Genomic DNA, 17045 nt, shown 5'->3' with positions numbered 1-17045 from the left:
TCTGTTACTCCTTGATCTATGGACTGCAGAATGGACCTTATGCTAGTAGGCATGAAAACAATGTTAATCCCATTGTACATCTTCATCGGAGCTCTTGGGTGAAGACTGAAAAAATGGTATGTGTAAAGATAGAAATATAAGAACAAGAAAAGTGTGTCCCTGATTCTTATGTCTCAAATGAGATTGAAGAGAGGAGACACACAAAAAGAAGTTCAGAAGTTAAAAACAAAACAGGGACTTCCCTGGTGATTCAGTGGTTAAGAATCAGCCTTGCAATGCAGGGTATGTAAACTTGATCCCTGGTCCGGAAACTAAGATCATATATTCTCATATACTGCTCTTGTGTGACCAGGTGGATTGTTAATGAGCAGTAATATTTTTGAAAGGAATTTTTTTTTTTTCTGAGTAGTTTCCAACAGTGAGCTTAAAATTTTTAGTAACCCACATCGTAAATGGATGTGCTGTCATCCATGCTTTGTTGTTCTATGTATAGATCACAGGCAGGGTAGGTCTAGTACAAGTTAGGATTTTTGGAATGTAAATGAGCACTGGTTTCAACTTAAAGTCACCAGTTGCATTAGCCCCCTAACTAGAGAGTCAGCCTGTCCCTTGAAGCTTTGAAACCAGGCATTGACTTCTCCTCTCTAGCTATGAAAATCCTGGATGGAATCTTCTTCCGATAGAAGATTGCTTAGTCTATCTTGAAAATCTGTTGTTCAGTGTAGCCACCTTCATTAGTGGTCTTAGCTAGATCTTCCGGATAACTCACTGTAGCTTCTGCACCTAGCACTTGCTGCTTCCCCTGGCACTTTCATGTCATAGAGATGGCTTCTTTCCTAAAGCTCATTAACCCACGTCAGCTAGTTTCATATTGTTTTTTCCTGCAACTTCCTCAGCTCTCTCAGCCTTCATAGAATTGAAGAGAGTTAGGACCTTGCTTGGATCAGCCTTTGGCTGAAGGGAATGCTGTGGCTGGTTTGATTTTCTCTCTAGACTCTGACTGTCTCCATATCAGCCAGAAAGCTGTTTTGCTTTCTTATCATTTATGCATTCACTGGAGTAGCACTTCTAATTTCCTTCAAGAACTTTTCCTTTGTGTTCACAGCTTCGCTAACTGTTTGGGGCAAGAACCCTAACTTTCAGCCAGTCTCAGCTTGTGACATGCCTTCCTCACTAACCTTCAGCGGTTTTAACATTTGACTTCAAGTGAGAGATATGTCTCTTTCTTTCACTTGAACACTTAGAGGCCTTTGTAGGATTGCTAATTGGACTAATTTCACTATTTGTGTCTTGGGGAATAGGAAGGCCTGAGGAGAGGGAGAGAGATGGGGGAATGGGCAGTTGGTGGAGCAGTCAGAACACACACATTTATAAAGTTCAACGTTTTATATGGGCACAGTTCACAGCACCCCAAAACAATGACCACGGTGACATCAAAGACCACTGATCACAGATCACCGTAACAAATGTAACAACAATGAAAAAGTTTGAAATATTGTGAGAATTACCAAAATGTGACTCAGAGACGCACATGAATGTCACACAACAGCAAATGCTGTTGGAAAAAATGGCGCCGATAAACTTGCCCGATGCAAGCTTGCCATAAACCTTCGATTTGTAAAAAATGCAGTATCTGTAAAGTGCAACAAAGTGAAGCACAGGAAAATGAGGTGTGCCCACATAATGAAGAGTTTATGTTTGTGTGAACATGAAAAATATGTAGAAGGATATAGTGCGAGCTGTTAGCATGAAGACCACTTTCTTGGTTTGCCAAAAAAAAAATAAAAGTTGACAGTATCAACCTAATAAGAAGGGATTTGAGTCCTCCCTCCCCACACCAAGTGAGCCTTCTTCCAGGGAGCTCGGGGTCTTTACTGTCTCAACTGTAAGTCTTTTACTGCCCACTCTTTGCCTTAGGTGCTGGGGAAACAATAAGAATAAGAAAATCTGGTGGATCATCCGAGGACCCATGATGCTTTGTGTAACGGTGAGGACCACCCCACCCACCCTTTACCCTCTCTGAGCTCAGCAGCTGTGGAGGACCCCACCCCCTTCCCAGCCTCCCATCAAATTCTCTGGCTCAGAAAGAACCTGGGCCAGATCCCTCGAGATGAAGATGCTGAGCCGTGGTTTGGATCTGTTGAATGAGAAGAAACAAGTAAGAAAGTCCTCTTGGGTGTTGTGTCGTGGCAGAAGTAATATAATCCCCTCTCCCACAAGAAAGAAGCTTCTTGTTTTGATTCAGGACCTAAATCTAGGCTCACACCCTAAGCCTCCTTCTCTCTGGGTTTTCAGACTCTGTAAAGAAACCCGTAGTCAGCTCAGTGACCCCCTAGCAACTGTCTTCGATGTGGACAAACCCTGGGCCTGCAGGGTCTTCAGTCATGGACAAGTCCAGGGACAGCAAAGCAAAGGGCCTGGATTTCAACACCATTAGCAGGAGAGAGGGGAGACTAAGGAAGCTTCTTTTAGAGGGGAAAAAAAAAATACAATCAATCGTTATTAACCCAAAGCTGCGCTGAGGGTTAGAGTCACTTGGTGACACTACTCTGAGACCTTGCAGAGGAAGGGCCTTTATTCCTTTAAAAAAACATATATTTACTTATTATTTTTGGCTGCACTTCATTGCTGAGCATGGGCTTTCTCTAGTTGCAGTGAGTGGGGCTACTCTTTGTTGCGGTGCGCTGGCTTCTCATTGGGGTGGGTCTTCTTGGCTCAGGATCTAGGTGCTTGGGCTTCAGTGGTTGCAGCACATGGGTTGTTTTCCTTTGCTGTATCCCATCTTCTCCTTCTCATGATAAGAGCAAGTCAGATCATAGGTATTTATTGAATCCTTCCTTGTTGAAAGAATGAACGAGTGAGCAGGTAAGAAAGAGAAATCCCCCTCCAGCCATCCACCTTTGGTGTGCCCTTCCTTCAGCAGCGCTCTTAGGGATGGAGTGTTTTAACCCAAAGGAGTAGTTCTAATGTAGGCATTTTAGTCCAGGCAACAGGAGCAGAGAGGGTTGAGGGGAGGCGGGGTTGACAGGGTGGCGGGGAGGCAGATGAGTTTGGGGTTCCATGAGATCAAACTCTGAGCCCCCACCTTGCTGCAACCACCCCTGCCAACCTGTAGACCCAGATCTGAGCGTGGCAGCTGGGTGGTGCCAAAGAAATGTCACCGAGAACAGTACATCTGACCGTATGCATTCTGTGAGAGGCCTTATTTTCCTGGGCTCCAAAAATCACTGCAGGTGGTGACTGCAGCCCTGAAATTAAAAGACAGTTGTTCCTTGAAAGAAAAGCTATGACCAACCCAGACAGCATATTAAAAAGCAGTGACATCACTTTACCGACAAAGGTCCGTCTAGTCAAAGCTATGGTTTTTCCAGTAGTCATGTATGGATATGAGAGTTGGACCATAAAGAAGGCTGAGCACTGAAGAATTGATGCTTTTGAACTGCGGTGTTGGAGAAGACATTTGAGAGTCCCCTGGACAGCAAGGAGATCAAACCAGTCAATCCTAAAAGATATCAGTCCTGAATATTCATTGGAAGGATTGATGCTGAAGCTGAAACTCCAATACTTTGACCACCTGATGCGAAGAACTGACTCATTGGAAAAGACCCTGATGCTGGGAAAGATTGAAGGCAGGAGGAGAAGGGGATGACAGAGGATGAGATGGTTGGATGGCATCACCGACTCGATGGACATGAGTTTGAGTAAGCTCCGGGAGTTGGTAATGGACAGGGAAGCCTGGCGTGCTGCAGTCCATGGGGTTACAAAGAGTGGGACACGACTAAGCAACGGAACTGAACTGAATTGAATGCATTCTATATTGTCTAGGGCTGGAAAAAGAGCCTTATATGTTTGGGATCCTAAGTGTCCCACATCTGGTCACAGAATCCAACAGGAGTTGGCTTGGTTCTTCAAAAATGTCCTCCTTCAGGACCTTGGTGGCAGAGTGGGTAAGAATCCGCCGACCAATGCAGGGGACACAGGTTCAATCCCTGATCTGGGAAGAGTCCACATGCCACGGAGCAGCAACTAAGCCCGTGTGCCATAACTATGGAAGCCTGCACTCGAGAGCCTGGGAGCCATGACTGCTGGGCCCATGTGCCCTGGAGCCTGTGCTCTGAGGGAGAGAAGCCACCGCAGTGAGAAGCCTGTGCACCAAGACGCAAAGGAGCCCCCGCTCCCTGTGGCTTGGGAAAGCCCGCACACAGCAATGGAGACCCAGTGCAGACAAAAAAAAAAAACTTGTTTAAAAAAAAAAGTCCTCCTTCAGCCCCTTTCCAGATGGTGTACAGATGACAAACCATCCCATCCCACTGTGACTGCTGAGCCCTGAGTTCTGGGGCACCTGGATGGATGGAGGTTCTGCGGTCCACCAGGCTGGTGATTCATTCCGTGTCACTGGTCGATGCCCATTTTCTCTTGTCTGGTCTCTGGAAGACCCAAAGAACAATGAATCAACACACTCATCACAAACCTTCATTTCCTAAGAGACAGTCCTCGTTGAAATTAATGCCCTGAAATATATGCCTTTCCCTGTTAGGCTTACTTTGTAAGAAAAATGCCCAAGTTCAACAAGCCACTAAGCCAAGGACACAACGTTTTCTCTTTGTGATGAAAAACAGATATCCCATTAAATGGGATAAATTACTTGGTTACACTTAGTTTGCCTTTAAGTGTTCTGTTGCTAAATATTCCTTGGCCGGGAATTTCCCTTTTCCCTGTTGGCTTGCAGATTGGTTACATAGCCTCTTGCCTGAAACCCTGTCCTCTTAGCTTTGAGTATCAATTTTCCCCAGGCCAATAAGACAAGTAATAACAGGTACATGTTGGATTCTTCAGCTTGTGTTTCAATCTGTGGTTTGAGACAAGGACATCAGTATTGTGTTGGCTCAATGTCTATAGGACTTTATTCCATTAACTGTAACCCGATCACCATCTCTATGGGCTCTTTCTCCATTGCATAGAGGCATTTTAAAGTCTTTTCTATTTTACTTATTTTTATTTAAAAAAAATTTTGTCAATGCCTTGTGGCATGTGGGGGTCTTAGTTCCCCCACCAGGGATCAAACCTGTGTCCCATGAATTGCAAGGTGGATTCTTAACCACTGGACCACCAGGAAAGTCCCTCAATAATTTTAATTAAAAATAGTAATGTAAATGTCTATTTGCCTTTCTCAGATGGCTATTGCGGTGGGTCTCCAAGAACCAGAAGGATAAGTGACTCTTTAGAATCCTCTCCAGGCTCTCAGTTGAGATGGCCTTTGGGAGAAAGGTGATTACCCTGACCATTACTACCTGACTGGCTGACTGCCAACCTGCCCCTGATTTCCATGGACAAGGATCTGATGGCCGGGTCCAGGATGACCTTGATATTCATAGCCACATAGAGTCCATCACTTATTTATATCTGCTTTTTTTTTCAAGGTCAATTTCTTCATCTTCCTGAAAATTCTCAAGCTTCTCATTTCTAAGCTCAGAGCTCATCAAATGTGCTTCAGAGATTATAAATACAGGTGAGTGGCCTGAGGTCAGTACCGAACAGTCAAAGTTTATTTTGACCCCTTCTGGCTATTCTGGCTAATGTCCCAGGAAGGGGGAAAATGGCATTCGTATGTTTCTCTCCTGAGATGAGGGTGTCTGCGAGAGCACCTCGGGGAAAAAGCATCAGGGTGTCATGTAAGGCTTTTGCTAAAGTTCGAGGACCTTCTGGTCCCATGAAAATGAAGTCAGTGGTGAGTAATCAAGGGCACACACATTCCCAGGAGGAAACTGAAAAATGCCCCTAAGAATGGGTGGTTTATAGGGATAGGAAGGAATCACATGAAGGGGAGTTGGACAGTTGCCTTATTTGAGGTAACAGAATAAAGGACATAGCGTAACTCAGAAGGCCCTGGAGAAGGAAATGGCAACCCACCCCAGTGTCTGTGCCTGGAGAATCCCATGGACAGAAAAGCCTGGCAGGCTACAGTCTATGGGATCACAAGAGTCGGTCATGACATAGCAGCTGAACAACAATGAAACAACTCAGAAGAGAGTATTTGGGTATTTTTAAGACCTCGAGTAATATGACCACAAACTTTTGGAGCCCAAAGAAGTACATTTTTAACACAGTCATGCTTTCTCTGGGACTGACTTTTGCTGTATCCCTTGTTCTGCTTCCATGGTGACCGAGGTCCCATCTCACAGTGTCAGATCATGGGTGTTTATTTACCTTTGCGTTGCTGTCAATCAAATGCTGAATGAATCCAAGACAAAGGTCCCCCTCCCCTCCTCTTTTCCCAGTTATTCTGCTTTCTGTAGCATGTGTGTGCTTCTTGGGGATGCAGTGTTTTAACCCAAAGTTTTGCTCAAAACTTAGAGATTTTAGTCCACGTGGCAGATCAGGGGCAGGGGTGTGCGTGAGAGTGGCTATATAGCTGGGCTTCTCCCTCTCTAAGGCCAGAAGCCACCCTGAGCCAGGTACGCTAGGAAGGTAGTTTTTCATTTTTCCAACAGACATTCAATGAGGGTCTATGATGTGCTGTCACTGTTTTTCAAATAAAAGGAAAATAGGATGGGGACCCCATCTGTGAGGAGCACACATTCCAACTCACCAAGGGTGAGGATGTGGGTGTAGAGTGAATCAGGAGGGCCGATGCTGGCTTTCACCCTGAGTTGACCTTCGGCAAGTTGCTTGGCCCCCAGGTCTGCTTTATGGTGTGTTACCCGGGAGAGTCACCCCAGACCCATCCTCAACTTCTGATGAGGGTTAAAGGAGGTCCTAGTTACATGTGTTGTAATCTAATTGGATTAAATGAATAGTATTTGCCTGGGGTTTTCAGACCCCAAATCCTATCAGCGTAACCCCCTATCCTCAAGAGTTCCAGAAGCATAAACACATACAGTTCAGGACCAGGCAATTATATACAGTTGTTGGCTCAGATATTATGCAAACCCCCATTGCCCAGGGGTACTTGGGCTGGCCTGGACCACACAGAGCTATGTGTCTTTCTGGGCGCCTCTGGCCGAGCCTGTAAGTGGCTGACAGCCTCTCTGGCCCTTTTCCCAAGGCTAAGTCTCTCACCCCTCTCTGAGGGCGGAGGTCCAAGACCAAGAGCAGGGCTTCTCCCTCCTACCCTGCCTGGGTCCATTCACTGGGGAATCCTCTCACTAACCAGGCACCCAGGGAACCCAGTTACCGTGAAAACCCATCAGAGAACAGCACTCCCAAGAGGCAGAAACAGGGGTAGACAAATGTCAAGGCACCACCTTCCACACAGACAGAGTGCCTAAACCCTGCCAAAGCCCACCATGGACCACTGGGCTGTCCCCGAGTTGCGGACCCTCAGTGGCCCTATGATAGCTTTCCATCCTGGCTATGTTAAGCATCACCAGATAGCCGGCCCCAAAGCCCTGACTCGTGAACCCCTCCACTGGGTATTCGATTCAGTATCGAGGGATGGAGCCCCAGCACATGGACTTCTTGTGGGTTGGCGGGGGGTGTTTTGCTGGGTCTTTGTTGTGGTGTACGGGCTTTCTCTAGTTGTGTGCGCGGGGGCTTCTCTTGTTGTGAGCACAGGTTCTAGATTGCGGGCGCTTAGTTACCCCATGGCATGTGGGATCTTAGATCCGCAACCAGGGATGGAACCTGTGTCCCCTGCACTGGCAGACAGATTTTTAACCACTGGACCACCAGTGTTCCCCACCCATGGACTTCTTACAGGAGGGTTCCTAGAAGAATCTGATACACAGTCAGAATACACAGACCATGGGACCAGATGCATAGAATTTTCTGGTTGGACCATGGCAAGTATGTTTCTAAGCAACCTGACATCCTCGTCCAGGCTCTTCTCCAGAGTTATCCAAGACAATGGCTCTCAAAAGTCTTTCTTTTTTTTAAAAAAAAAAAACTTTTTTTTTTTTTTTTAAATTTTTTTATTAGTTGGAGGCTAATTACTTCACAACATTTCAGTGGGTTTTGTCATACATTGATATGAATCAGCCATAGATTTACACTTATTCCCCATCCCGATCCCCCCTCCCACCTCCCTCTCCACCCGATTCCTCTGGGTCTTCCCAGTGCAGGCCAGGCCCGAGCACTTGTTCATGCATCCCACCTGGGCTGGTGATCTGTTTCACCATAGATAGTATACATGCTGTTCTTTTGAAACATCCCACCCTCACCTTCTCCACAGAGTTCAAAAGTCTGTTCTGTATTTCTGTGTCTTCTTTTCTGTTTTGCATATAGGGTTATCGTTACATCTTTCTAAATTCCATATACGATGTGTTAGTATGCTATAATGTTCTTTATCTTTCTGGCTTACTTCACTCTGTATAAGGGGCTCCAGTTTCATCCATCTCATTAGGACTGGTTTCAAATGAATTCTTTTTGACGGCTGAGTAATATTCCATGGTGTTATATGTACCACAGCTTCCTTATCCATTCATCTGCTGCTGGGCATCTAGGTTGCTTCCAATAGCAAATGAAGAAACAGACAAAGGATTAATCTCAAAAATATACAAGCAACTCCTGCAGCTCAATTCCAGAAAAATAAATGACCCAATCAAAAAATGGGCCAAAGAACTAAACAGACATTTCTCCAAAGAAGACATACAGATGGCTAACAAACACATGAAAAGATGCTCAACATCACTCATTATTAGAGAAATGCAAATCAAAACCACAATGAGGTACCATTACACGCCAGTCAGGATGGCTGCTATCCAAAAGTCTACAAGCAATAAATGCTGGAGAGGGTGTGGAGAAAAGGGAACCCTCTTACACTGTTGGTGGGAATGCAAACTAGTACAGCCGCTATGGAGAACAGTGTGGAGATTCCTTAAAAAACTGGAAATAGAACTGCCATATGACCCAGCAATACCACTTCTGGGCATACACACTGAGGAAACCAGATCTGAAAACTTATTTTTATCTGTTGACTGCGTCGGGTCTTAGTTGAGGCACACGAATCTTTGTTACATCATATGGGATCTTCCATTGCAGCACAAGAACTCTCTAGTTGTGGCTTGTGGGCTCTAGCGTACACAGGTTCCATAGTTGTGGTGCTTGAGCTTAGTTGCCCTGTGGCATGTGGAGTCTTAGTTCCCTGAGCAGGGATCGAACCTGCAGCCCCTTCATGGCAAGGCGGATTCTTAACCACTGGACTACCAGGGGAGTCTCTAGGGGCCTGTCTCTTAGGCCACCTTATTTTACCACCTGGTCCAGGGAATCATGCATTTGCCCATCTTTCTGTCTGAGCAGTGCTAACTCCCTCATTTCTAAGTTCTGGGAAGGCTGCTTCCTGTCACCTCAAGGGGCCATGAGCACATCCAGCTCATACTGCCCTCCCCCATGTTGGAAGGTCCTCCTCTTCCACGTCCCCCTCTACTGGGGCCCCTGCTAGGATGAGGAGAAGGGGGCGACGAAGCCAATGCATTTTGTCCAAACTCTGGTAGGAACAGTCTGGCCTCCAACTCTCCCAGGTTTTCGAGAACTTTCAGAATGTAGTTCTCAAGATTTGGATCCCCTCCAGGAGTATATTTTAGGAAAGTTTAAATTAGACACACTTGAGACTCACCAAAGAGGCAAGTTGCTAGGACTCCAGAACCTTCTGTAATCCTATCCCTCATTCCCTGGCTTCCATCATTCAAGCAGTAAACTGTAACCAGCCCAGCTGCATGGTCTGGCAAGGGACAGCTGAGGCAGACCCGGAGAGGGAGCAGTGTCTCTGGATTGTGGACAGACCCCAGCAGACCCTCAGCCTGGAGGGAGTTCTCTGTTCCTTGTGGTTCCCAGCACGGAGGTGGCACGCTCCTCCTAGATAAATGATCTTAACTTTCCGTGTGATGCATGGGGCAGGATTCTTAATGAACTTGAAAAGGAGAATCATGTCTTTTTTTAACATTTATTTTTATTTTAGTTTTTAAAGTACATATCTTTAAAAAATATATTTATCTGTCTTTGGTTGTGATGGGTCTTCGTTGCTGTGCCTGCAGATTTTCTCTAGTTGTGGAGAACAGGATTACCCTCTAGTTACGGTGCGTGGGCTTCTCATTGCAGTGGCTTCTCTTGTTGTGGAGCACGGGCTCCCGTAGTTGCTCCAGAGTTCAGGCTCAAAAGTTGTGGTGGCCTTAGTTGCCCTCCCGCATATGACATCTTCCTGCACCAGCGATCAAACTGGTGTCCCTTGCATTGCAAGGCAAATTCTTAATCACAGGAACACCAGGGAAGCCCAGAACCATTTCTTAGTGAACTTATAAAGGACTTTCAGAAAAATGTCACAAATGGAAGAAAAATTGATCCGAGTCACTGAGATTGTGAGCAACCTGAGGGAGAGATGGCTTCTTTAAAAATAGTGACAACTAAATGTTATTGATCATGCATCACATATCGGGTATGGTTTAGTCTGAGGGTTGGCCCCATGTTATTTAGTCCTTAAAATGGCAATGTTAGGAATTATTATTAATAATAATATTTTTATTATTTTAGCATTTCATATGATATTAGTAGTAGTATAATCCTCATTTTTTACAGGTAGAGAGGTTAAATAATTTGCCCAGGGCCACATCGCTGGTAATCGGCGGTACTGGGATTCAAACCCCGGTCCCAGGTACTGTCTTCGTGTCCCACTGCCTTTGACCCCAGCTCCTCCTCTCTGTACTCGCTCACATGTTCAGAACAGATGCCTAATAAACATTTGATGAGGAGCTGCAGCTGCTGCTGCTGCTAAGTCGCTTCAGTTGTATCTGACTCTGTGCAACCCCATAGGCGGCAGCCTACCATGCTCCTCTGTCCCTGGGATTCTCCAAGCAAGAATACTGGAGTGGGTTGCCATTTGCTTCTCCAGTTGAAGAGCTAACCGATTGCAATAAACTAAGCCATTAAAATAAACAAATGACTGTAGATGAAAAAGGGGCATAAACACAGTTCATAAGAGGAGCTGCTATAGGTGTTTATGAATTTTCATCCAAACAGAGACGTAAATAGTCTTTTGTCCAAAGAGAACTCAGAATCATATGAGGAATGGGAAATTTCTTTGGAATATGCACAGAGAGATAGCAGTTACTAAACTGACCCAAAAAGTCATTTGAAGATGATCATTCCTTAACAATTCTTCCATGCTAAGTGTGGGGACTTTGGATTGGATTCTGGAATGTGAAAAGGACATTATTGGAAAAGCTGGTGAAATCTGGGTAAAGTCTGGAGGATAGTTATTGGCCATGTGCCAACACTGGTTTCTTAATGCTGCCAAAGGTCCCATGGGTCTGTAAGATTTTAACATTAGGGGAAACAGTGAAGGGTATGTGGGAATCCTCTGTGCGATCTTTGCTACTTTTCTGTAGATCTAAAAGTACTTCAAGATGAACAGTTTATTTAAAAAACATAATGTCATAGCATAACCCTGAGAATAAGTTGATGATAAGACATGCATGAAAGTATGTGTTATTAAAATCCAAAATAGGGACTGCCATGGTAGTCCAGTGACTAAGACTCTGAGCTCCTCATGCAGGGAGGTGTGGGTTTGATCCCTGGTCTGGGAGCTAGATCCTATGTGCCACAACTAAGACTCAATACAGCTAAATAAATCTTTTTTTAAATAACCCATAAATAAATAAATACATATTTTAATATTTTTATAAATAAATACATATTTTTAAAATAACTCAGAGCAAGGGTCAAAGACTCACACGCTTACAAGGGCCAGTCTGTTTGGATTGGAGAAACCGTGTTCCCTCTAAAGGCTGTAGATGACGATTGGCAACAAGGAATTGGGGCCCAGCCTGGCCAGATCTCCCCACTTTTCAAAAGAAGCTGAACGTCTGGACCTCTTTGCTTGAAATCTCATTGTTTAAGGGCAGCTGCAATAGCAAAGATCACTACCTAGCATAAGCAAAAGCTGTCAGCAGGTCAAATATAACCCATGGATGCCAATTTGCAATCTCTGAGCTAAAGGGATTTAAACCACTCCTGGAAATTAGAGAAACAAGCAAACCCCGAAACTCTTGACATAGTCTCTGCTTGGGAATACATTAATGTGGCTCAGCTAAGTGAGTGTGCACAGGTAGGTGTGGGAGCGCTAGTAGGCGTGAGCTCGGCTCAGGAGGACCACGTAACCGGTGGCTGCATCTCAGATTCTCTACTCCTCAGTCCCGGTGCTTGGTCCTGGGACGCTCAGCCCACGTGCTAGGGTTGGGAGGTGTCCCCCTGCTTGGTGACTCCTGCTCAACTCTCATTGGCTGTAGGTCCTTTCAGGGTACAAAGGTGAGGGTTTTTATTTCATTGATAACATTCAAACACAAGATTCATAGTAGATGCTTTCTCTTAGATAAAATTAAATCTCCCTGAAGATACTGCGCATGAGGGCTGCTGACTCTCTCTGTTCCCACATCTTTTTTTTTTTTTTTTATTTCAAGATGCAGCATGTGGAATCTTAGTTCCCTGACCAGGGATTGAACCCTCACCCCCTGCAGCAGAAGTGCAAAGTCTTAACCACTGGACTGCCAGGGAAGTCCCTCCACATCTTTAACTCCACGGGGTTTTTATTCAGTGAGGAGAAAGGAATCTTCTTCTAGTCTGGCCCTTTAAGACAAGTGACTTGGGCAAAAAAAAAAAAAAAATCATTACATTTAAGCTCTTTTTTTCCCCAAATGTGTATCAGACAGTAGCTTTGTTTATGCCCCAAATGTGAGTCACCTTTGCTCATGTAGTCAGTTTGAAATTAAGAAGCTGCTCAACAGTGAAGAGCAGTTGTTTCCAAATGTGGCTGCTTGGTATCCCATGGAGAGTCCTTTACAAATCCTCATTCCCTGGACCCAACGTCCAGAGACTCAGGGGGTTGACACGGGGCCCAGGAAGCTGTATTGAGAGCCAACCAATATATATATATATATATATATATATATATATTTTATATATATATATATATTTTTTTCAAAGCTTTGTAGGAGTTCTAATAGCCCATTTGGGAACCGCCGGTATGCGGTACGGAATGTCTGGGCCCCAGCTGTGCATTTGCACGTGGGTGGTACAAAGGAATGTTTGTCTTTTTTGTGTAGAGTGTATACAACAGCAAGTGTCCACACGGTGCTTTTTACGAGAAGGATCAGTTTCTCATTTCCTGCTGCCCTTGCTGTCGGGTTGGGAGCAGCATGGGGACAGATGGTGAAATCCTGCTTGTAGTGTGCAAGGCCTGAGTGTGAGGTCAGACACCCCGCTTCCAGGCTGGGAGGTACCACTTAGTGGCTGTGTGACCCTGGGCAAGTCATTTTCTTTCCCTTCTCAGGCTCTGTAAGGCATTGACATTGGAAGTCCTGAATAGAGGAAGAAGTAGAGGCACTTGCTAGCCAGGTAATAGGAAACTTGTGTAATGTCCCAGGGGGACAACCATGTACATGTAAATATACCCATCAAACAAAATGTTAAGATCTGTAGGTATGGGACTTCCCTGGTGGTCCAGTGGCTAAGACTCCGTGCCCTCAATGCAGGAGGCCAGAGTTCGATCCCTGGTCAGGGAACTAGACTCCACATGCTGCAACCAAGAAGTTGCATGCCACAACTAAAGAAGCTGCATCCACAATGAAGACCTGTTGTAGTCAAATAAATAAATAAATATTAAAAAAAATGTAGGCATATCATAATCTGTATGGGGGAATCCATTCATTCATTCATCCATCTAATTCATGTTTTCTGAGCATCTTCCATGAGTCAGGTGTGGGGATGCATCTGTGAACAAGACCATACTGGCTCTTAGAGCATTCAATGTGTAGGTACCCAAGGAGACAAACAAAACCCAACTATTTATCAATACGATTAGAGCTACACTAAAGGGCTTCCCTGGTAGCGCAGCTGGTAAAGAATCCCCCTGCAGTGCAGGAGACCCCAGTTCAATTCCTGGGTTGAGAAATTCCCCCTGGAGAAGGGATAGGCTACCCACTCTAGTATTCTTGGGCTTCCCTGGTGGCTCAGATGGTAAAGAATCCGCCTACAATGCGAGAGACCTGGGTTCAATCCCTGGGTTGGGAAGACCCCCTGGAGGAGGGAATGGCAACCCCACTCCAGTATTCTTGCCTGGAGAACCCCTATGGACAGAGGAGATTGGCGGGCTGCAGTTCATGGGGTCACAAAGAGTCAGACATGACTGAACGACTAAGCACAATCGGTACACAGAAGAGCAGGAAATGTTGCCTGTTCCCAGGGTGGCTTTCATGACACCTGTTCGGTTGTTATTTGCAGATTGGCCAAGTCCACACTGGTTCTCATCCCTCTATTGGGTGTTCATGAGATTCTCTTCTCTTTCATCACTGACGATCAAGTTGAAGGATTTCCAAGACTTATACGACTCTACATTCAATTGACCCTGGGCTCCTTCCATGTAAGTAGATGTCTGAACAAGGACTTCTTACCTTTGTAGAAAGCCTAATGCCTTTGATCCAGACAGACTCAGAATTTTGAGAGCCTGCAGGTGCAAAAAGGGTTCAAGTAACGGCAGGATTGATCAGCAAGGGCCTTTCAAATTAGGAGGGTGTGGAGAGGGAAATGTTGCTTTAATCCTGCCAGCATGACTTGGTGACTATGAAAGGAAAAGTGGTTTGTTTCCTGCTCTGTAATAGTTGGTGTGACTCACAGTCATTTTCTCTGCAAGTGTCAGTATGGAGTCTTTTATCAAATGCCTATTTTTGCTGGGTTCTCCACAGAGTTTGGGCAAAATGAACAGTGAGTAGAGACCAGGAGGCTCTTGAACCTTGACAGTTGTGTGGGAGCTGAAACTAGAAACAAGAGGCCAGCTGTGGCTGACGTACCTAGGCATTTTGCTCATCCATCGCTTAAATTGTCATCCATTACTTAGCAGATTAAAATGACAGTCATCTTTATTATTTCTCATGACTCTGGGGGTCAGGAATCCAGGTAGGACATAGTAGGTCTGTCACCTCTCTTCCATGAGATTCATGGGCTGAACTTTCTAGATGACTTCCCCACTCATCTAGAGCCTAAGCTTTGAAGGCTCGGATGGCTGAGGCTAGCTGAAGTGATTTTCTGTGCTGTGCTCAGTCATGTCTGACCCTTTGCGACCCCATGGACTGTAGCCAACCAGGTTCCTCTGTCCATGGGATTCTCCAGGCAAGAATACTGGAGTGGATTGCCATTTCCTTCTCCAGGAGATCTTCCTGGTCCAGGGATCAAACCCACGTCTCCTGCATCTCCTGCATTGGCAGGGGAATTCTTTGCCACCAGAAGTGGTTTTGTTTGGGTCAAAATAGATGTCATTGAATCCTCACATTCTCACTGTGAGGGAGTGATTATTCTATCGTTTTATAGTTGAAAGACCTGTGGCTCAGAGGAACTTTTGCATATGCCAACAAGTAGCAGAGATGAGATTTGCATTCAGAGATTAAGCCTTGCTTGTAGCCACTATGCAGTAGGGCTTCTGAGGTGCTCTGTGAAGGTCAGAACCAAGCTTCCTACATCAGAGTCCTTCTTTTAATATTTATTTTTATTTATGTATTTGGCTGCACCTTGTCTTAGTGGAGGCATGCAGAATCTTTTAGTTGTACCATGTAAACTGTAGTTGCTGTATGTGGGACCTAGTCCTCTAACCAGGGATTGAACCTGGATTCCCTGCATTGGGAGCATGGAGTCTTAGCCACTGGACCACCAGGGAAGTCCCTACGCCAGAGTCCTGAAGCCACTACCAGCAGACACTGTCAGCTACTGAGATTCTGTGGGCAGAGTGAGAAAATGCACCTGACCACTGCACACTCACCAGAGGCCAGGGAGACAGAGCCTGAGGTATGGTAGGGGTCACTGGATGACGGCTCTTTTTTCCTTCTGTTACAGCTGAATGGCATGTGGTTTTGAGCAGAGACAGAGCACACACTGATAATTTTTTTTCATTTTGAAACCATGTTTATTTCAATCTTTTGGGGGATTTCAAAGGCTATAGTTTAGTCATTTGGGTTTCCTATGTTGCTTGGTCTTAATCTTCTTTAAAAAGTAATCCCAAATGAGAAACAGCAACAACAAAACAAAAGCCTACAGCTGTTCTGTCAGAAGTATTTGGTGCCCTTTTTTCCTCAGAAAGCTTGATCCGTCAAGTGACCCCTGGATCACCTGATTTCACGTACCCAAAGCCAGCTGAAGATCAGACACTCATGTGGAGTCTGTGGGTCAGATTTCTGAGAAAGAATCCTAGCCTATCAAACTCTCTGGTGACTGGAAGCATGTTTGGGTCACCCATTATTGTGTAACAAACTAGCCCCAAAAGTCATAGCTTGCAGCAGTAACTATGTTATTATCCTGAATGATTCTATGAGCTGGGCTGTCAGAGTGATCCTTTTGATACATGTCATCTTTGAATGAGGCTGGAAACATCTGAGTGGAAGTGAGAAATAGATTTAAGGGTCTAGATCTGATAGACAGAGTGCCTGATGAACTACGGACAGAAGTTCGTGACACTATACAGGAGACAGGGATCAAGACCATCCCCATGGAAAAGACATGCAAAAAGGCAAAATGGTTGTCTGAGGAGGCCTTACAAATAGCTGTGAAAAGAAGAGAAGTGAAAAGCAAAGGAGAAAAGGAAAGATATTCCCATTTGAATGCAGAGTTCCAAAGCCTTTCTCAGGGATCAATGCAAAGAAATAGAGGAAAACAACAGAATGGGAAAGAGTAGAGATCTCTTCAAGAAAATTAGAGACACCAAGGGAACATTTCATGCAAAGATGGGTTCGATTAAGGACAGAAATGGTATGGACCTAACAGAAGCAGAAGATATTAAGAAGAGGTGGCAAGAATACACAGAAGAACTGTACAAAAAAGATCATCACAACCCAGATAATCACGATGGTGTGATCACTCAGCTAGAGCCAGACATCCTGGAATGTGAAGTCAAGTGGGCCTTAGAAAGCATCACTACGAACAAATCTAGTGGAGATGATGGAATTCCAGTTGAGCTATTTCAAATCCTAAAAGATGATGCTGTGAAAGTGTTGCATGCAATATGCCAGCAAATTTGGAAAACTCAGCAGTGGCCACAGGACTGGAAAAGGTCAGTTTTCATTCCAATCCCAAAG

At 45.0% G+C, this 17045-nt stretch overlaps 1 protein-coding gene across 3 annotated transcripts in view; it reads left to right on the top strand.

The window, feature by feature from the left end:
* Positions 1-17045, top strand: part of GLP2R (glucagon like peptide 2 receptor) — a 51741-nt gene that overhangs the window by 26366 nt on the left and 8330 nt on the right. For all 3 annotated transcript variants that reach the window (XM_043474187.1, XM_043474207.1, XM_043474197.1), the window contains 3 exons: positions 1918-1987; positions 5421-5509; positions 14209-14347. In XM_043474187.1, the coding sequence (XP_043330122.1) occupies positions 1918-1987; positions 5421-5509; positions 14209-14347 (298 nt within the window). The remainder of the gene's footprint in view (positions 1-1917; positions 1988-5420; positions 5510-14208; positions 14348-17045) is intronic.

This window comes from Cervus canadensis, chromosome 1 (assembly GCF_019320065.1).
Source record: "Cervus canadensis isolate Bull #8, Minnesota chromosome 1, ASM1932006v1, whole genome shotgun sequence".
Classification (NCBI taxonomy): Eukaryota; Metazoa; Chordata; class Mammalia; order Artiodactyla; family Cervidae; genus Cervus; species Cervus canadensis.
Note: the sequence above shows the minus strand (reverse complement) of the source record. Positions and strands in the feature narration are given on the sequence as shown.